Genomic DNA, 18511 nt, shown 5'->3' on the forward strand with positions numbered 1-18511 from the left:
GGCCCAGGCCCAGGCGCCCCGGCCGCCCCGCAGCCGCCTGCTCGCCCCGTTCCCTGGGCAACGGCCGCAGCTCTCGCGAGAGCTCCCGCCGGAAGTCACGCATGAGCGTGAGAGGCGGGGGCACGTGATCCAGGCGCGGGGATTCCGAACGGCGGAGGGGGAGGTGAGGGGCGGCCGCTGGGCCGGGCCGGGGGTCCCGGGGACGCGGGCCGGAGCGGGCGGAGGGGCCCGGGGGCGCCGGGCGGAGCGGGCGGAGGGTCCCGGGGGCGCCGGGCGGAGCGGGCGGAGGGTCCCGGGGGCGCCGGGCGGAGCGGGCGGAGGAGCCCGGGGGCGCGGGCCGGAGCGGGCGGAGGGGCCCGGGGGCGCCGGGCGGAGCGGGCGGAGGGTCCCGGGGGCGCCGGGCGGAGCGGGCGGAGCGGGCGGAGGAGCCCGGGGGCGCGGGCCGGAGCGGGCGGAGGGGCCCTGGGACGCCGGCCGGGCCGCACCGGAGCGGGCGGGAGGTCCTGGGCCACGGGCCGGGCCCCGAGTGCCCGTGAGCCTCCCGCGGTGCGGGTCCGCCGGTAACGCCCCGTCGCGATATATGAGGCGAAAAGCCGGGCCTCTCGGCATTTCGTGGTGCAAGTGGGCCTGCCCCCATTCCGGTTCGTCGCTCGACGGGGCGCCGGGGGCCCAGCCCCCTCCCCGGCGGCCCTGGAGTCACGGGCCTGCGCTCCGTTGCAGGTGCTTGAGGGGAAAGATGCCCAAGGTAACGCTGAACGGCATCACGGTGGATTTCCCCTTCCAGCCCTACGAGTGCCAGGAAGCCTACATGGCCAAGGTGCTCGAGTGTCTGCAGAAGGTGAGTTCCCTTTGCGTTCGGCTCGTTTACTAACCGCGTTTCATTTCTAACTGCAAAAAAAGAAAAAAAGGCTTCTCTAAAAAGAAGTTGTTACGGTTTACTTTTTGTTGTCCATATCCCGCCTTTTCCACATCTTCTCTGACCTTCTTTTACTTGTATTTTTATTTTACTATATAGTTATTAAAAACCCAGAAGTGCGCAAGTGGCGGTCAGTAAAGGTGTAGATAGGATGTTTCTGCCTAACTTGGGAAAAGGAAAAGCTGAGCAGGTATCTGTGTGTTCATGCAGTCTGTCCTGGGATATCTGGGGTTTGGTTTTGTATCGTTAGTCCTTGGACTATTAGTGTAATTCATCATTTTATCTATAATAGGATAATCTTACTGAATAAACGTCAAATAAGAAAATGTTTTTGGGGTTTGGGGTTTTTTTTGCAATAGTTATCTTTGTTCTGGAGTTAACAGATCTCCGTGGTCCCTGTTCTTCTGAGACACCAAACAAGCTCACTGTGGAAGCTTTGGCTTCCCACGTCGGCGTTCCTCCGTGTCTCGGGCGGTGGCTTGGGACCTGCTTGGGGCCTCCTCGTTTTAAAGTAAAAGCGTTGTAAGCCTATTCTATATAGAAATCCTTTCAGTATAATCAAGCGCGAGTTGTCATGGCAGCACAAGCTCAGCTGCTAGTTTTTCTACAACTTGTAGTATTTTTATGCACTTGAAAATTATAACAAGCAGTAGGACTAAGTGTTTAAAAGTGCTTGGAAAATTTTCTGCCTACGCTGTGATGTGGGACCAGCCGGGTTAGCTCAGTTGGTTAGAGCATGGTGCTAGTAACGCCAAGTTCACAGGTTCAATCCCTGCTCACTGCAGGGGGGTTGGGCTCGATGATCTCTCAAGGTCCCTTCCAACCCAAAGCATTCTATGATTCTATATAGTCTTAATTCTAAAGGAAACTGGCAGTCTGTAATCTAAGGGTCACTTTCTGGTTTTGGGTTTTTTTTTCCAATAACTTCTAATATTTACATGTATTTTATGCTGAAATGTGATGCATTCTAGTTGCTCCAAGAGTGGAGAATTCCGCTGCTAAATGAAGGATAATATCTGGCTCTTGGTTTTAGACTGAGCCTCACTGAGTTGATTAGAGGGTCTTGCAGGTCGTGCATTTATAACAACCTTACGTGGGCTATGTGTGTGTTTCTGTCTTGTGGTATAGTTTACCAGGTAACGATTGGTTTTTTTATGGAGGAAATGCAGTACTGCACAAAGACCTGGTCTAGCTGAATCTCCAAATAGCTCATTTTTCCCCTTTTTATTTTATTTCTTTTCAATAAAGAAGGTAAACGGCATTTTGGAGAGCCCTACAGGCACAGGAAAGACCCTCTGCCTGCTGTGTTCCACTCTGGCTTGGCGGGAACACTTCAAGGATACTATCTCAGCCCGCAAAATTGCGCAGCGTATGAATGGAGTGGAACTCTTTCCCGAGAGACCCATGTCATCCTGGGGCAATGCTGCCACAGATGCTGATATCCCAAGTAAGGACTGTGATTCTTATGTTCAGCAGGGACGATATGGGAATGTTAACGAATGCGTGCTTGTATCTGTCTTTTGTAATAAATATGTAGTTACAGAAGTCACAGAGCCATTGTTTAGTAGCTGAAGCAGTTTCACACCTTTTTATAGATTTTAAAGGTGTTTTACTTTTTTTTTATGTTTTCTTAGAACATTAGAAACTGGTTTAGCTCATTTTGTGTGTGTGCGAGTAGTAGATGACACAATTTCTTGCTGTCTCTACAAGGCAAACTGTTACCATAGTACCAGCTGGGAAAGGAGACTAATAATATCTCTAGTTCTTCTTTCCATGGTAATAATGTTTTTCTGCTTTTTTTTTCTCCTCTATTTGGCAGCTTATTACACTGACGTTCCCAAAATAATTTATGCTTCCAGAACTCATTCACAACTGACACAGGTCATTAACGAATTAAAGAACACAGTCTACAGGTAAATATGATTTAGGATAATGTTCCTATTTAAAGAAAAGGTGGATAAACCCATCTGGTTTAGTTATTGTTTGAATTTATGTGGGTGAATATATGAAAAACTGATATCCACTGAAATGTAGTTCTCTTAATCTGCATGTATAGAACCTGGATTTCTTTGTTGTTGGGTTTGGGTTTGTTTTTTTTTTTTTATACTTCAGTGCTTCTCTTATCTCCTTCAATCATAGAATTTCCTGAATTTAGTCTGGTTTTGGTTCTTTACTTCACATGCTTGCTTCTAAAATCCCCCTTTTTTTTTCCTTTTTTTCCTTTTTTTTTTCCTTCTGGGGCATTTCTTTAAGGCAGCGGGAAGCCATTACAAAATTAAATTGCTCAGGCTGATGTAAATCTATGAAGAACTTTGTGGTTTTGCTGTACCAACATCTGTCACAGTTTCCAGCTGTTGACACGCCAGTGTGCTGACTGAGCTCTTTGGACAGGCAGTAATCATTTGTTTATGTGTTTCTTGTAAAGATACAGCCTTGTCATAAGCAAAAAAAGCGAATGTTTGTAGTGCATTAGTTCTTGTCATAACCTGACTCTAAAAATCACAGCCAGCTCTGGAATAGCTTGTAATAAATGACAGGCCCCAGCTTATTTGGCTGAACTGTCATAACAGAACCCAGATTTTATAGTGGATGATGTAAGCTGCTACTCTTTGCCTCCTGCTGTGAACTGCTGCTTATTACCACCCACTGCTACCAGGAGAAATGCCGTCCCATAAAGTCAAATAACATGTGTAGCTGTTACACGCAAACTTAGTGTTTCTGATTGTGACCCTTATTTTGGGCTCATCTATTTCTCCTGAACTTTTTGCTTTTGATATATTATACCCAACATAGGCACGTACGACTGCATTCTTCTTGCCTTATTTTTAACATTGGTTTTGTATATTCTGTTTGAACAGGCCAAAGATATGCGTTTTGGGTTCCAGAGAGCAGCTTTGCATCAATCCTGAAGTGAAGCGACAGGAGAGCAACCACATGCAGGTGAGAACAGAGCCTTGAAAGCATGCACAGTGAGAACCTGGAGGTTTTTTGTTTTGGTGTATGGTGTGAAATTCTTAACTCTGACATTGTTTAGCTACTGGAGGCTGTAGGCCAAGATAGTAGTTCTAAATTCAAGTTTCTATAAGTTTTGAGGAGCTTTTCGTTTCTAGTTTTGTAAGTGCAAAATTTAATTCTGAGTCTCTGGTAGCATTTTCCATCCAGAGAAGGATGTCATTGTGTAGAACATGTGAGTTAATAGTTTGCAGTTTATTTTGTGATCTGCCATTTAAGTGTTTTTCAAGAGCAACAATAATTTCAAAATAGTGCTTCAGTGATTGATTTACCTGCTATTTTTACAAGTAATATCAAAGATTACTGTTTTGAAAAGTATTAGTGGCAAAATATAACAACATTTCCTCTGAGCATCTGAGTGTTCAGTGCTGCATAAGAGAGCCTAACTTTTAAGGTGGACAGAGGGACACATGATTTTAAAACTGAAGAACTGTGATTAGCACTTATTCATTAGCTGCTGTTACAGAAATCGAATAGCTCTTTCACCCCTTAACATGCTTTTCAGTGCTTGACAAACTGTGCCGCTCTTGCCTAAAATATAGTATATTTTACAGATCTACATGTGCCGAATGAAAGTGATGGCTCGTGCTTGTCATTTCTATAACAATGTGGAAGGTGAGTTTGGCTGTGGAAGTAAAGCCCTGGTTTTTGGAGAGGGAGAGATTTGCTAGGCAGATAGAGAAGTTTGGAAGAGTTGGCAGAATCTGCCTCTGTGTGTGTGTTGCTCTGTGTTAATGTCTTTCAAGAGTGAAAAGTTAGGAAGTGGATGAGCGTGATGATGAGGGTTAACAACAAATCTTTGCGTGATACCTTTACCTAAGCTTGTGGTTGTAATGTAATTTTTCACAGAGAAGAGTACAGAGAAAGAACTGATTGAATCAATCATGGATATCGAAGACTTGGTTAAAAATGGAAGCAAGCACAGGTGAATGATCCCCTCTGACCTTCCTCCCCCTTACTTGAGAAAAGTTTCCACTATTTTCACTGCTCATTTTTATTAATCCCTTGGTATGAACTTGGCATACACTAAAGTAGCAGAACAATGATGACAGCAAAGTGGAGTGGCTAAATATGTTGCAGAGACAGCTTCCAACAAAATCATGTGTGCACTAAGGCCTTAACTTCTGTTACTGCAGTTTTGATCGTACAGCAATTTATTTCAATCCTTACTTGTGTAAAGACTGAATCGGATCTGAGTCAGGTTCACCAATGTTTTATTTCCCGCTTGGGCGGAGGCTGCCAATATCATCTGACATGACAAATGATATTGCAGTTTTGTTTCAGATCTAAGAGGATGAAGATGACTGTTTTGTTGAGATAAAATAGTCTAGTGCCGCTTTTACTTCTAGCCTAAGGGGTGAAATGATAATGCAGTAATGAATGCCACTCTTTCTCCTTTAATTTCTTTTTTCTTTGTTTTGTTGAGCTGCACAGTTAGGTATTATTTTCTATGCTTCTTTTTACTTGTGTTGTGTGAATAGAGCTAACCATTTGCCCTAGAATTAAACATGCAAGTTTCAACTTCTTAAGAAGTTGATTAGAAACCCTTGAGATTGTGAAACATAGTACACGAATGCACTCTTAATATTTCTGCAAGTATTACTTTATCGTTTTACTACTTTTTTTTTTTTAAACAGAGCTTGTCCTTATTATCTCTCTCGAAGCCTGAAGCAGCAAGCAGATATTATTTTTATGCCTTACAACTATTTACTAGACTCGAAGGTAACATATATCTTTGCTTTTAAATGCAACTGCTCTTCTATTTATCTTCTATTGGCTTTCTAGTGAAGAACTGATGCATAGCAAGTGAATGTATTATGTGGTATACTTCAAAAGTAATCAAAACCCAGTTCAAATTCAGAACCACAGAGGATGCCTTTTTGTGTTTTTCTCTGTGAAGTTCTTCTTTCCCACAGGTAAGAAATATTTTCTTTTTTCTTTTTTTTGTTTGGGTCTTGCTATTTTTATAGAATTAGCTTTGCAGAATGTGATGGCCTTGTTGTTTGATATTCACCTCCTGAATACAAATCTTCAGTCACATACTATGCAGTATTTTTGCATGCATTCTAAAACATTTTTGTTTCTGCAGCCAGCTACATGATTTCTAGAATAAGGAAACTTTTTCAATAGAGATTGGACATCTCTCTTGGAAATAATTGCTGGCTTCATAAAACAAACAAACAAAAACCAAAACCAAACAAACCCAAAAACCAAACCTGTTGCAATAAGTTGTCCATATTTCATGGATAGAAAATGAAACCTTTCAAAACTGTTGAGGAAACAAATCTGCTGACATCTTCATGCAACTTGGAGTAATTAATGAATTATAGTAAAAGCCAGATTACATTCCACTAATACAAAAGGCAAAAAGACCAAATGTTTAAGAAATGAAAAAATAAAATAAAAAAAACTCTGACCACCTTAAGCCCAGAAGCACTGTGAAATGAAGTTATGTCATCTGGTACTGTCGGGGGTGTTTTCAGAGCATCCACTTCTTGCAAAGACGACACGAGCATAAATTTGTAAAAACCAGGCAAATCCCCCTACTTCGCACCCCACTCTTCCCAGGTCCCTGTCGGCAAAAATAGCGACTGAAATTAATTCTGATAAACTTGTGTATCTTAGTATGGTACAACTGGTTTGTTTTTTTTTTTTCTTTATTACGATGTAAGATGTAACCTCCATGAACTTTTACATGTTGAATTTTATCACCTTCATTTCAAGAGAAAACGATTCCATGGTTTATATATTAGGTAGCCACAGTGATTACTTGCTGTTTCCTCAAAAAAAAAAAACCACAAACCCAAAACCCCAAATCTGTCTGATGAGCCAATTTCTCTGTATTTCTGTGTGACCTTTTCGTCCATTCCCTCGTTCTCTTCTTTGTCTTTAGAGCCGGAGAGCGCACAACTTAGACCTGAAGGGGACTGTAGTAATACTTGATGAAGCTCACAATGTGGTAAGTTGTTTCTGGTCTGTTGCCATTTTTCAAACTTCATCCAAAGAGAAAAACGGACCCGTGCCCTATTGCACACAGTCTGTGAAATCTGTACTCGGCTATTTCAGCGGTTAACGTTTGTTATCATGAATATTTCTTGTTTCTGTGGCAGTTAAAGCATTGTAGGTTAATTAACGGTTCTTTGATGCTACTGTGATTTTTCTACAAGATGATCCTTTCTTCCTGAAAGGTGGATCTCCAAATTTATGAGGGGGCTTGTTTCCTTGTTTGGACAGTTCTCTTCCAAGGTATAATAAATCATGAGAGATCCATTCTTGAAGCTCAGCTGCATCAGCTGTCCAAGTGCAGTAGACGGCAAATGTGACTCTTGAAATATTTCCAGTTCTTCACTTGTAGAGGGGAAAAAACAAGTCCTGCATTATGAGATCTTCCTCTGAGCTTGAAACTGCAGCCCTTTGCCGAAATTGGAAGTGTTCAAAAAATGGGCAGAGGTGGCACTTGGGGACATGGTTCAGTCTGGTCTACCCTTGATTGGTTTAGCGTGGACTTGGTAGTGTAGGTTAATGGTTGGACTGGATGATCTTAAAGGGCTTTTCCAACCTGAACGATTCTAGGATTCTATGATTCTAAATAATGAAATGCAAAGGAACATTTGAAATATGTCCCTTTTTTCTACCATGCGAACAACCTCCCAGAGGGATTTCTGCTAAACAGCTGAGAAGTTTATTTTCTGATTGCCAGTTCTTCTCTCAGAAAACAGGCCACCAGAGGGTGTGCTGTGTTTGACTGGAGAGAATTGCAGAGTTATGTTCAGTATGTGCCCTTTTCACCAGAACATTTTTTTACTCTTGCAAAATGGGTGGAAATCTAGTCATAGTTGTTGGGATTTTGGGGTTGGTTTGGTTTTTTCCCCTTTGTGGTCTTTTAAAAATATTAATAGATGCTTGCATGCAGAAATTAACCAGAACAGCCATTTGAGAACTACTTGTTTTGCAATAATTCTCCCATGGTACCGTCTGTTCCAGGTTAATATGTGGAAATTTAGTAGTTACTCCGAAACAAAATCGACTTCTTTCCAATTAGGTTGTTTACGCATGCAGCTAGTTCAACATTTTTTTTTTCTTTATAACTTGTTTCTTCATAGCTATTGCAGTCAAATTTTTGTGTAGGTTAGTCCTTACTATATCTTTCCATTCCTCAGGGAATATGTTTCTTTTAGTGAATGATAAATTGGTGACAAAACAATATGTGACATATTTTTCAAGGTCATAGAGAATTTTGTCAAACTTAGGAGTTTGGTGAGTGTTCAAACCATTACTTTTTTTTAAATAGAAAGTTCCTTCTCTATAAAAATATTTGTTCTGCATAGATTTTGGCCCAGATTTTACATATGAATAATATAATTTTATTGCTTCTTTTTTTTTTTTTCATGGCCCCCCTTCCCTTTTTTCTCCATATGCTCATCTCTGAATGTAAGATCACGAGGGGCAAGGACCATGTCTTCATCTGAGTGAATATAGGGATACGAGTATTTCCTAGGAGTGTGAGAGGGACCAGGAAATAGCTCTTTCAAAGGACAAACCAATTCTCTAACTAAAAAATTTGCTACTCGGACAATTTGTCAGCAGAGAGCAAGCTATTTGGCGACTGCGCAGGAGAAACAAAAGGATGTCAAGAAAAATCTGTTAGCAGCCACAGTAAGAACACAGAGGATGTGACACCTATTAAAAACAAAAGGGATCTTAATGATGACAGTGATTTGCTATTAGATGGGAGCGGTAGAATGTTGATAATGGGAAGAGGCAAAATCTGTTCTACATTTCAGAAAAAAGGATGCCTAGTAATAGTCAGAGTCTTCAAGTGTTTGTAAATTGTCCTCTGGCCTGAGCCGTCCAAATAATGCTTCCATTCCTTCATATTTTAGGAGAAGCTGTGTGAGGAGTCGTCATCTTTTGACTTGACGCCCTACGATTTGGCTTCGGCAATGGATGCTATAAATGTCGTACTGGAAGAACAAGCCAAAGTAGTTCAACAGAATGAAATAAATGCTGAATTCAATATGGAGATGGCCAATTCAGGTGTGTCGAGAACCACAAACCAGTTTCACTGGGATTATAGGGTGCCATTAGCAAGAACAGGAAAATAACTTTTCCTAACTGTTTCTGGAAAATTGACTGTCATTAATAGATAAATTATCATTAATTAGTAATTGCTGCCAGACAAACATGAAAAGATTTGGCCAAATCGGTGTGACATGAGGGGTCATGAAAGAGAACGGTGAGTGGAATACAGAAGTTGTCTTTCCATATACACAGTTCTAGCCTTCATATCCATAATTTCTGAAAAGGCATAAAGAAGCTAGGAATGAAACAGAAATGAAACATCCTCTTTGAAATCTTTCCTTTCTTCAACAGGACTGAACATGGAACTTGAAGACATAGCAAAGATAAAGAGTAAGGCTAATTTTTTTTTGTGCGTTTGAGTTGAAAATTGTCATTGAAACAGTTTCAGAAGGTCAACAACTATAAATCGGTTCACATAGCATTTCTGTAGACATTTCACATAACTGAGAAATTTGTGGAAGTTTAAGTTGTGTCTCTTTTTTTTTTCCAGAGAATTTTGTGGAAAGTTTAGTTACGGGTTTTTTTCCAAGAAGTTGAGAGATTTGGCAGATGAATGCATTGCTTCCTTTGCTAGAAGTTCCCTTGTTTTCTAATCTTGTTGGTGTGCTGGCAATTTATTAGTTTCATTGTTCTGCTGTAAGAACATGTTGCTACAAAAAGTTAATAGCAAGAGCTTGAGATGTCTCATGTTTCCAAAGCATTTCCAGGAACAACTTTCCCCATGTGTAGAGAAGAATTTAACATCTAGTTGACAACTGTGTTTTCTAAGAGTATCACAGGCTTTATCTAAGAATTGAGGGCATAGAAGTTCTTAAAGTTGAATACAAATATTTAGAAATGATATCTAGGAAATTGGTTTTGATCACTTTGATTTATTTATAGAATCAAGCAAGCAGCTTGGTTGCTGTCTTTGGTAACAGCCTTTGTAATAAAATACATGTGAAAAAGAGGCTTAGCCGTGTCCCAGAAGTGAGTTTCTGTGAACTGTAACTTTTTTTTTTTTTCCTCTCTTGGTTCTCTTAAAGAAATTCTGCTTCAGCTAGAAAGTGCTATTGATGCAGTGGAGCTGCCACTGAATGACAGTGGAGTCACCAAAGAGGGAAGGTAAATTTTTTTCTCATTGATATGCTTACACATTAAAAGTACAGCAAATTCTACACCCAGGTGAAACTGGGTCAGCTGTTAGGGTTGGTAGCAGCTGTTAGGATTGGTAGTACTGTTCTAGTTTCTGGGAGTAGTATTTATTCAGGGTTTTGGCTTTCCTTAAATCCCCTTTCTGTAGTAATCGTTATTTCTGGTGGAACTCCCTTTTAAAGTGTTTCAAGGGTGGAAAATCCTGTGCTGTGTGTATGCCTGTCAGGCATTCTGAACCAGAAGAAGCGCCCCACGGTGCTTCTTTCAATTTCGATGTCATGATTTAAACAGAGGCACTCGTGCTGCAGTGGTTTGGCTTGAGGTACCTCAGAGCTCTGCAAGGCTATTTCTAAAGTAATGCATATTGTACATTGTAAAAAAAAAAAAAAGATGGAAATTGCACGCAAATCTGTTTCTAAATTAAAACATACTGTATGTTGTAGAGAAATCATGGAAAATATGAAGGATGTGGTCAGTATGCTTTCTGTCATGTCAATATTGTCTGCTGTCTTTATAACCAAATGCTTGGTTTTATTCCTGTAAATTTTTCTTTCTCATGGAGACAAGGACATGTTTTGTACTAGGTGGTAAAATCGTTGTTGTTATACAAGAGTAACAGTAAATGTGTCCATGTGATTATTTACAGTGTTTACCCATTTGTGCTTTTTCTTTGTAAATTGCAGCTACATCTTTGATCTGTTTGCAGAGGCCCAAATAACATTCCAGACCAAATCCTCGCTCTTGGAGTCGCTAGAGCAGATTTTACAGTTTCTTTCAGGCCGTAAGTGTAAATTTGTTGGTTGTTTCTCTGTAATGTAAGTAATTGAAACTTTGCATTGTTCGGGGAAAGGAGGAGAAAGGCTTCCTTGTTTAGCTTTAAATTGTAAAGCTTTTAAAAGCTAAAATCTGACCCTGACTGAGGACCCGTGTCTTTTTATTAAGACTTGCTGTGAGGTCCTCTGCTGGGAAACACGTTTTATGTCTGCTCATGCTACAGAACTAGTTCTAACAACTGCTTTGTGTCAAAACCTGAGCATGTACCAACTTGTGTGTGTACATACACGTCCATATGTAGAGGATTTTTGCACACAACACTATTTCTCTCCAAAACCAGAAGGACTGTGGGGTAGAGCTTGTTGACATTTTGCTGATGGTACTTTTAGTGTCTTGACTTCTTCCCTGGTCATGGAGTTATGAAAACAGGAATCATGTAATGTGGTTTCTTTGGGGTTTTTTTCTTTTTTCTTTTTTTCTTGATGTAGCCAGCTTCTGCTCTACCATCTACCAGCATTTTGTTCTTAATTTGCCTTTCTGCAAAGAAAAATCTCCAACTTTTACATGTGCTAAGATGATGATTTATTTAGTTCTTACTAGCAGACTCTTCAGTAAAAGCATTGAAGAGAGGAAGCCCGCTCCGTGGAGACTAAAATACAGACTGTCAGTTCTGCAAGTGCATCCTTTGAGAACACATCTATCCTTTTTCTTCCCCAGCATCTTTCTCCTTTCAGGCTGTTTGCACTCTGACTTAATAGGCGCATCTGTTTATCATTTCTGCGGTCAAATTCTCATCCTCAGTGTATTTCATAAGTTTTTTACTGATCCTCTGTAGTCACTGTTTTAAGCATACTAGAAGCTTGGAGGTGATTGTGAAGGGCTATTTATAACTCTAGCAAAGGTTAGTTTTGTCTCTCTGCGTAACAGGGGAGTCAGTTTTCTGTTCTTTTTGTCATGAGACTATTAGTTGTGTGAGCTTTTGAAAAAGTAACAAAAGAGTTTAAGCATGCTAATTTTTGTTTTAATTATCTCCTTTCCGATTTTTAATGTAGAGGAGCCTTAAGAAGTTTATATAATTGTCTCGGGTGACAGCTTCCCAATGTGTCAGGGACCTGAAACTTCCTCTGGAATGCCAGTTTTCCATTTCCCCTTGCATCTTGAATAATGATGAAAAACTTGAAATAATTTATTTGTTTCAGATAATATTTTCAAGTCATTGTATTCAGAGTGTTGTGCTGTTCAGATAAGATATGGATATATACAAATGGATGTGTATTTGTGTTTGTAAAAGTAATTGTGTGTTATTCTCTCTAGGTACTGGGATATTTGTCAATACATCTGGATTGCATAAGCTCTCAGATATTATCCAGGTAAATAATTAATGCTGTTTCTATATACGTTTGAAGGATAGAAGAGTTGGTTCTAAAAATGTGGAAAGACATTCTTGAACGCGTGTATACTTGTGCAGGATGGAAGTCTATGGGCTTTTAAGGAGAAAGCTGCTGCCTAATGGGATGGTCTGCTTTGATTTTTGCACAGGTTGTTCTTTTACAGTTTTGATGTCCCTTTTTGGAGGTGCTTGATGTAAATTTGTCTGCTTTTAGCCTTGTGGTTTAACCCCAGTCGGCAGCGAAGCACCGCACAGCCGCTTGCTCACTCTCCCCCTGCCCTGCCATGGGATGGGGGAGAGAACCGAGGGGGGGTGGGGGGGGAAGTAAACCTGTGGGTTGAGATAAAGGCAGTTTAATAGGACAGCAGAGGAAGGGAAAGTAATAATAATAATGATAACAGAATGTACAAAATAAGTGATGCACAATGCAATTGCTTGCCACCCGCCAACCGATGACCAGCCTGTCCCCGAGCAGCGATCGCTCCCCCAGCCAACCCACCCCCAGTTTCTATACTGCCCATGGTGCCGTATGGTATGGAATGTCCCTCTGGCCAGGTTGGATCAACCATCCCAGGACGGACCAACCATCCCCTCCCAGCTTCTTGTGCCCCTGGCAGAGCATGGGAAGCTGAAAAGTCCTTGACTGGCATAAGAACTGCTGAGCAACAACTAAACCATCAGCGTGTTATCAGCATTATTCTCATACTAAATCCAAAACACAACACTGTGCCAGCTACTAGGAAGAAAATTAACTCTATCCCAGCCAAAACCAGGACAAGCCTCCACCAGGTGGAGCTGGGTTATTGAGCTGTTTAATTTCTAGCAGCAATGTTTGTGAATGTGAGACCTTCTCATGAAATAACAGGACAGAGTAAGAGGGGGAAAAAAGCAAACAAAATATTTTTTTTATTTAATTATTAAATTAAGAGATCTGTAAAATAAAAATCTTTTTAGTGCCACAGGAACTGAATGTGACATTTGTGGGTATCCATATGGTGCTGTCAGTCGTCTCCCCGTTGTGCACTTGCAAAACATTGATTATGAAAAACCTGGGCCCCATAAAATTAGAATGTACAGTGGGCCAGTGCCTGAAATTCAATTTCTAGCTTTCCTCTGAAGTTGACCCAAGCTCTAATATTCTGGAGTGATACTCAAAAACAGGGTAATGTTTGGGCAGCTTAAAGTTCAAACAGAATAGCATCTTAGCCGTAGTGTTACATATGGAAAATCTGACGCTTGGGATTAAGTTCAGTACATTCACAGAATTTAGCGATTTCAGGGCATCATCTTGGCCTGAGTTACGGGGCATCAGGTTGAATTAGGCCTTTTCCTGACAGTTAAGTAAGACCTTTACTTCCCAAATACTTGTGTTTTTTGGATCAAAAAGATCTTTTGCTTCCCCCCCCCCCCCCCCCCCCCCCCCCCCCCCCCCCCCATCTTTAATAGGTGGGTGATAATAATGATGACATTTTAATGTGCGTTAACCATTGCTTTTCTGTCTTGGTTTAATTTTTTTTTTTTTTAATTAAAAATTATAAGTCAACCACTGAAGCAAGAAATTCCATCACATTGAAGTCTGTCGTGGCTGGCAATGTTCAGTCTTGGATTTTATTTATTTGTTTTGAATGACACGGCTTGGCTCTATTTTGTCATATGTACCAAAATCTGCTGACGACACTCAGGTTGTTTTCCTGCTGATTGCTAGAAAACCTTACAAAGAGGAAGTGTGAATTGTTCAGTATCGTTGCTTTTCACCTAAGAATTTACTTGGTATCTTAGCTTAATTGTGAATCGTCATCTTCTAGAATTGGAATTTAATAGAAAAGGGTAATCTTTATAATTCAGAATTTTCCTAAAAAACACTGAGATGCTTGTAGTCAGCTCAAGTGCACACAGTAATTCCTATAGATGATTTATTTTTCTTCCTTAATAAGACTTTCTGTGCTTACTTTGTCTAGTAGTAGTGTATGAAGTCATGTTGCACCTGTTATGCTGGCGGAGAGCAACATCTGTGTCCAAAAGGACACCACAGAATAACACCCCGTGTAAAACTAAAAAGGAAGAAATGTATTCAAACTTTGCAGACCTGCATGATAAAGACAAGTTATCTAGCTGTATTTTGAACGGTCCTGGTAGGTTTGCAATACTGAACTCGTCGAATGTGAGGGTGTATTTGCAGTGGCACACACAGTATTTAATTTTTATAGCAGTGGTTCAACAAAACCTGTATGTATGTTCTGATACGGCAGCAGCAATTTGTGTACGCTGATACCAAAATGATTTGTACTGGAAGGTGAGTGTCACTGTTCTGCGGGGAAGGTGAGGTATGCTTAATTTAAATTAGTTTCCTCGGGTTTCAAAGCTGAGAGATGAGAAGAGCCAGAAGTAGAAGCCAGGCCTCCTGATCCCCGTGACCGGAGCCCACAGATTCCTGTGCGCTACAGGACTGGGGACAATTGTCTGTGTGCGCTCTTTTAGCCTGCAGGTAGATGAAATGTGATTTGAATTGGAAGAGCAGTCTTTTGCTGAAAGCTAAGATCCCTTTTCTGCTGCTGGGGATGTGCATGCAGACAGTTATTGCAAATCATCTGCCACGAGATGGTTTGTTATCTTGAGATATTTTTAAGTAGAACTAGATCACAGAGTCTTCGTTGGTTAAATGCAGCGCTTTCTTGTTACAGAGCCTTGTCTTTGTGACTTAATTTATAACCAGCTTGTTTTTGTTAATAATAATTCTTTGTTCTTCCTTTTAGATGAATGCTTACTAAAATCTCTTGTACACCCTATCTCTGCCTGTTTTTCAGAAGTTAATATTTCCAGGAATTGTACTTTTTTTGACTGGTGGAGACATCTTGTTCCAACTAGCTGATATTCTTATGAGCTTGGATAATTCCTTTTAAATGTCAGAAGAAATTTTGTTTAGAAAAATTAACAGAATCTATAAATATTTGAGAATCACAGCTGTTTTCATTGAAGTTGTACTGGAATGCTGTTTGAAAGAGCATCACCCTTAGTCATAAGACATCACATACAGGAAAGAGGAAGCAGCATAACTCTGTGCAGAAGAGTTGATAGGAGCTTTTAATTTAATATATGGACAGCTAGATATGATTGCAAGTTGATTTATTTTTTTTCCTAAGCAGAGTATTATTAGTGTAGGGTATCATGGCTGAAATCTTAAACTAAGGAAATGCAAAAGGTTTTTACACTCTGTTGTGACTCTGATCTCACGAACATGTGGCGTGTTTTATGTTTATCCACAGCCAGAAGTCATGAACAGTGTGAATAATAATGCTGCTGTTTGTATAGTTTGAATATATTTAGATATTGGCTTGCATTTTTTGGAACAATGAGAAAGCCATGTGGTTAGCAGGAATTGCCTGTAAAAAAAATGTATTTATTCAAGATTCTCCGTCTGTCTTTAATAATGGCAACAAGGAGATGTATTTAAGATTATCACAGCAGTAACTTTTGTGGAGATGCTTCTCAGTGCAAAGATACATTAGGGATTTTGCCGGAAACAGTTGTTAAATCTTTCCATTTGTTTACATCCATTTTCCAGACAGTATTCAACATCGATCCTCCAGAAGGCACAACAGGTTTCATGCCACGTCAGTCGATATCTAAATATTACAAGGTATGGTATGCTTTGTGTTCCACATTTTGCCTCGCTGCCATTTGATGCTTAGTGTGTCCAAGACTCGGAAGGGTGTGGATAGTATAGCAAATGATGATGTTGATTACAGGGAGGACATGTAAGTTCTTTTGGGGGAAAGGAAAAAAAAAAAAATCACCAAAGGAACTGTGGTTAGTTTAGGTCCCAAGGAAAAAGGGGAGCTACATGGTAATTTTTAAAGAAACTCTAAAATGAAAATAGGAAAGTACAGCAAATGTGAGTTATTGAAAACTTTGATACTGCATATTATGCAAGAATTGATGTGTTCTTCCAATAATCTGTTCTCTTGACTTTAGTTTAGCCTATTACCCCCAAGCAAGTACAATAAAGCCACCGAACAAAATTCCCTCCCAAAGTCCTTATAATTTATTTAGAGTTTGGGACTTATGGGCTGTGATGCTATAATGAATTTTAGGAACAGATCTTTTTTTAGATAAAAAGTAACTTTCATATGAAGTTTAAGACTTGATACTATTTTTGTTGCCAAATGAAGCAAGTCTTTCTAACACAATAAATTTTTTCTAGTCTGCGTGTTTTATTCTGGTGGGCAATACCCAAATAACTGGGTTTTTGGTCTCTGCTCAGGGCAGCCCATGAAAAGCTGCTCCCATAAACTGTCTCAGAATGGCTGGTTAAATGGTGATATACTTCTTTGCTTCTTGTTAGATACATTATGAAAGACTGGAAACAAAATAGGAAAGACAGACAGGAAATAATATGACCTTACTAACACTAGAAGAGTGACACTAATTACATTAACTACATTTAATATGGACTAGCTTTTTTGAGGGATGGAGCGCAAGTTCATTTCTGTAGCCATCTCTATAAATGTTTCTGTTTTCCTGCAGGTACATATTCATCTGGATAACAGTAATCAGAAGAAGAAACAAAGGACAGATCTCTGGAATTCATCATCTACAAAAAAACAAGGTACAGGAATTGTTCTTGGGAAGGCTCATGCAAAAGCTGGATTGAAAATTACTCAACTGCTCCTTTCGATTCAAATAAGAGAAAACAATTGAAGACATCCCAATCTGCATTACTTCACATTTGTGAACAGGGAATCCTCTGGCAAATTATGGAATGTTATGTAGGATTTCAAGTGGAAGACCACCCGTGTTACCTTAAATGTTAAAAATGACTCTGAGGAATAAAGGGCTGAACAGAATAACTCAGTGAGGGCATGCTGCAGATCTGTCTATGCAAAAAATTTTTTAAACCCAAATGGCATAATAGTGTTCCTCATAGAGCTGGAAGGTCTTAAGTGCGTGATTTGTATGCCATGTTGCCATGGTCCAAGTTAAAACCATCAGTAGATGTGGGACTGCGAAAGATGTTTTTGTCCCCTCCACACACACACTCAGCAGAGAACCAGTGGGTGGTTTGATTGTAGGGTGTTTTTTGGTCATCTTCTGTAAGATGAAGAGACTTGGACCATTAATGTTGCCCAGAGCTCTCTTTCTCTAGAACAGGGTAGAGGCTGTGGGACTTTAAGTTTGAAGAATTCTAGGATTGTTTGAGGGAGTTCCTTTGCAGTTTTATGTTTCCAAGTACAGCTTCATTATGGATACGATGAGTTGAGGAGGTGTTTTTCACTTTTATAGTTAATTCTAAAGGGGAGGTGACATAAGCAATCTCAATATAAAACGTTCTTGTACCAGTGCTGCTTTGTGCACTGCTGGAGTTCTTGTAGTGCAAGTTTTCCAGTGAAAGAAGATCATCTTCATTATGAAATGGTTGCTTGTATTGGTGTAGAGACAATCTTCAGACCAGCCCAAGAATGGGAAACCCTCCTTCAGGATTGACGTTGAGGTTTATGAAATGTTCTGTTATCCTCATACCTGCTATATTTCTCTGTATAACTGTGTTGTGTTAAACACAAAATTAGTGTTGCTAAGGCTGTAACTATCTTTTCCAAGAGGAAGGGTTTTTTTTTTTTTTTATAGATACAATACTGAAAATGTGTGCCAAAAGTGTTACAAGAGTAAATTTCATGGAAGTTCTTAATCTGTTGAAATTACTCATATATAGTGGAGGAGTTATAATTGGTTTGCTCATTCTGAAGCTCTGTAACAAAGGTTCATGTGATGTGTCAGAAATAAAGCTTGAGACTGAATTCTTGGCCAGAAAATGCTATGTCAGGTAACAGCCTCAGGGCACTCTTACTGTCTCTGAGATATGACCTTTTTTGAGCAACTTCTGAAGTTCTTCAGGGCACGTTGTCACTTCTTGACAGTTTCAGCCTCAACTAGACTTTTCAGTCCTTCTTGTTCAACTGAGATTTCCCCCTCTCCTTGTCTCTCTCCTCCCACCTATTTTGTTCCTTATGCTCTGCAGAACTTGGTATCTGGAACTACCTCAATATAACCATGCTTCAAAACAACATATTTAGAAGAAAAGAAACTTGTCTTCTGAATCAAAGGTTTATCCTAAGGTTTCTGTAAAGCAGGACCAAGCTTGGCTTTGTTGGACTTCAACATTCATTCTTTCTGATACTTTTATTTATTTTTTTAATAAGTACAGTTAG

General features: G+C 40.1%; 1 protein-coding gene across 1 annotated transcript in view; it reads left to right on the plus strand.

Annotated features, from left to right (window-relative positions):
- Positions 1-736: 736 nt before the first annotated feature.
- Positions 737-18511, plus strand: part of RTEL1 (regulator of telomere elongation helicase 1) — a 52429-nt gene continuing 34654 nt past the window's right edge. Inside the window, exons 1-15 of the mRNA XM_075720897.1 lie at positions 737-838; positions 2165-2363; positions 2736-2829; positions 3775-3856; positions 4483-4543; positions 4778-4853; positions 5566-5650; positions 6822-6887; positions 8812-8965; positions 9302-9340; positions 10036-10114; positions 10828-10925; positions 12233-12288; positions 15871-15945; positions 16833-16914. Of these exons, the coding sequence (XP_075577012.1) occupies positions 737-838; positions 2165-2363; positions 2736-2829; positions 3775-3856; positions 4483-4543; positions 4778-4853; positions 5566-5650; positions 6822-6887; positions 8812-8965; positions 9302-9340; positions 10036-10114; positions 10828-10925; positions 12233-12288; positions 15871-15945; positions 16833-16914 (1348 nt within the window). The remainder of the gene's footprint in view (positions 839-2164; positions 2364-2735; positions 2830-3774; positions 3857-4482; positions 4544-4777; positions 4854-5565; positions 5651-6821; positions 6888-8811; positions 8966-9301; positions 9341-10035; positions 10115-10827; positions 10926-12232; positions 12289-15870; positions 15946-16832; positions 16915-18511) is intronic.

This window comes from Pelecanus crispus, chromosome 14 (genome assembly GCF_030463565.1).
Source record: "Pelecanus crispus isolate bPelCri1 chromosome 14, bPelCri1.pri, whole genome shotgun sequence".
NCBI classification, from domain to species: Eukaryota; Metazoa; Chordata; class Aves; order Pelecaniformes; family Pelecanidae; genus Pelecanus; species Pelecanus crispus.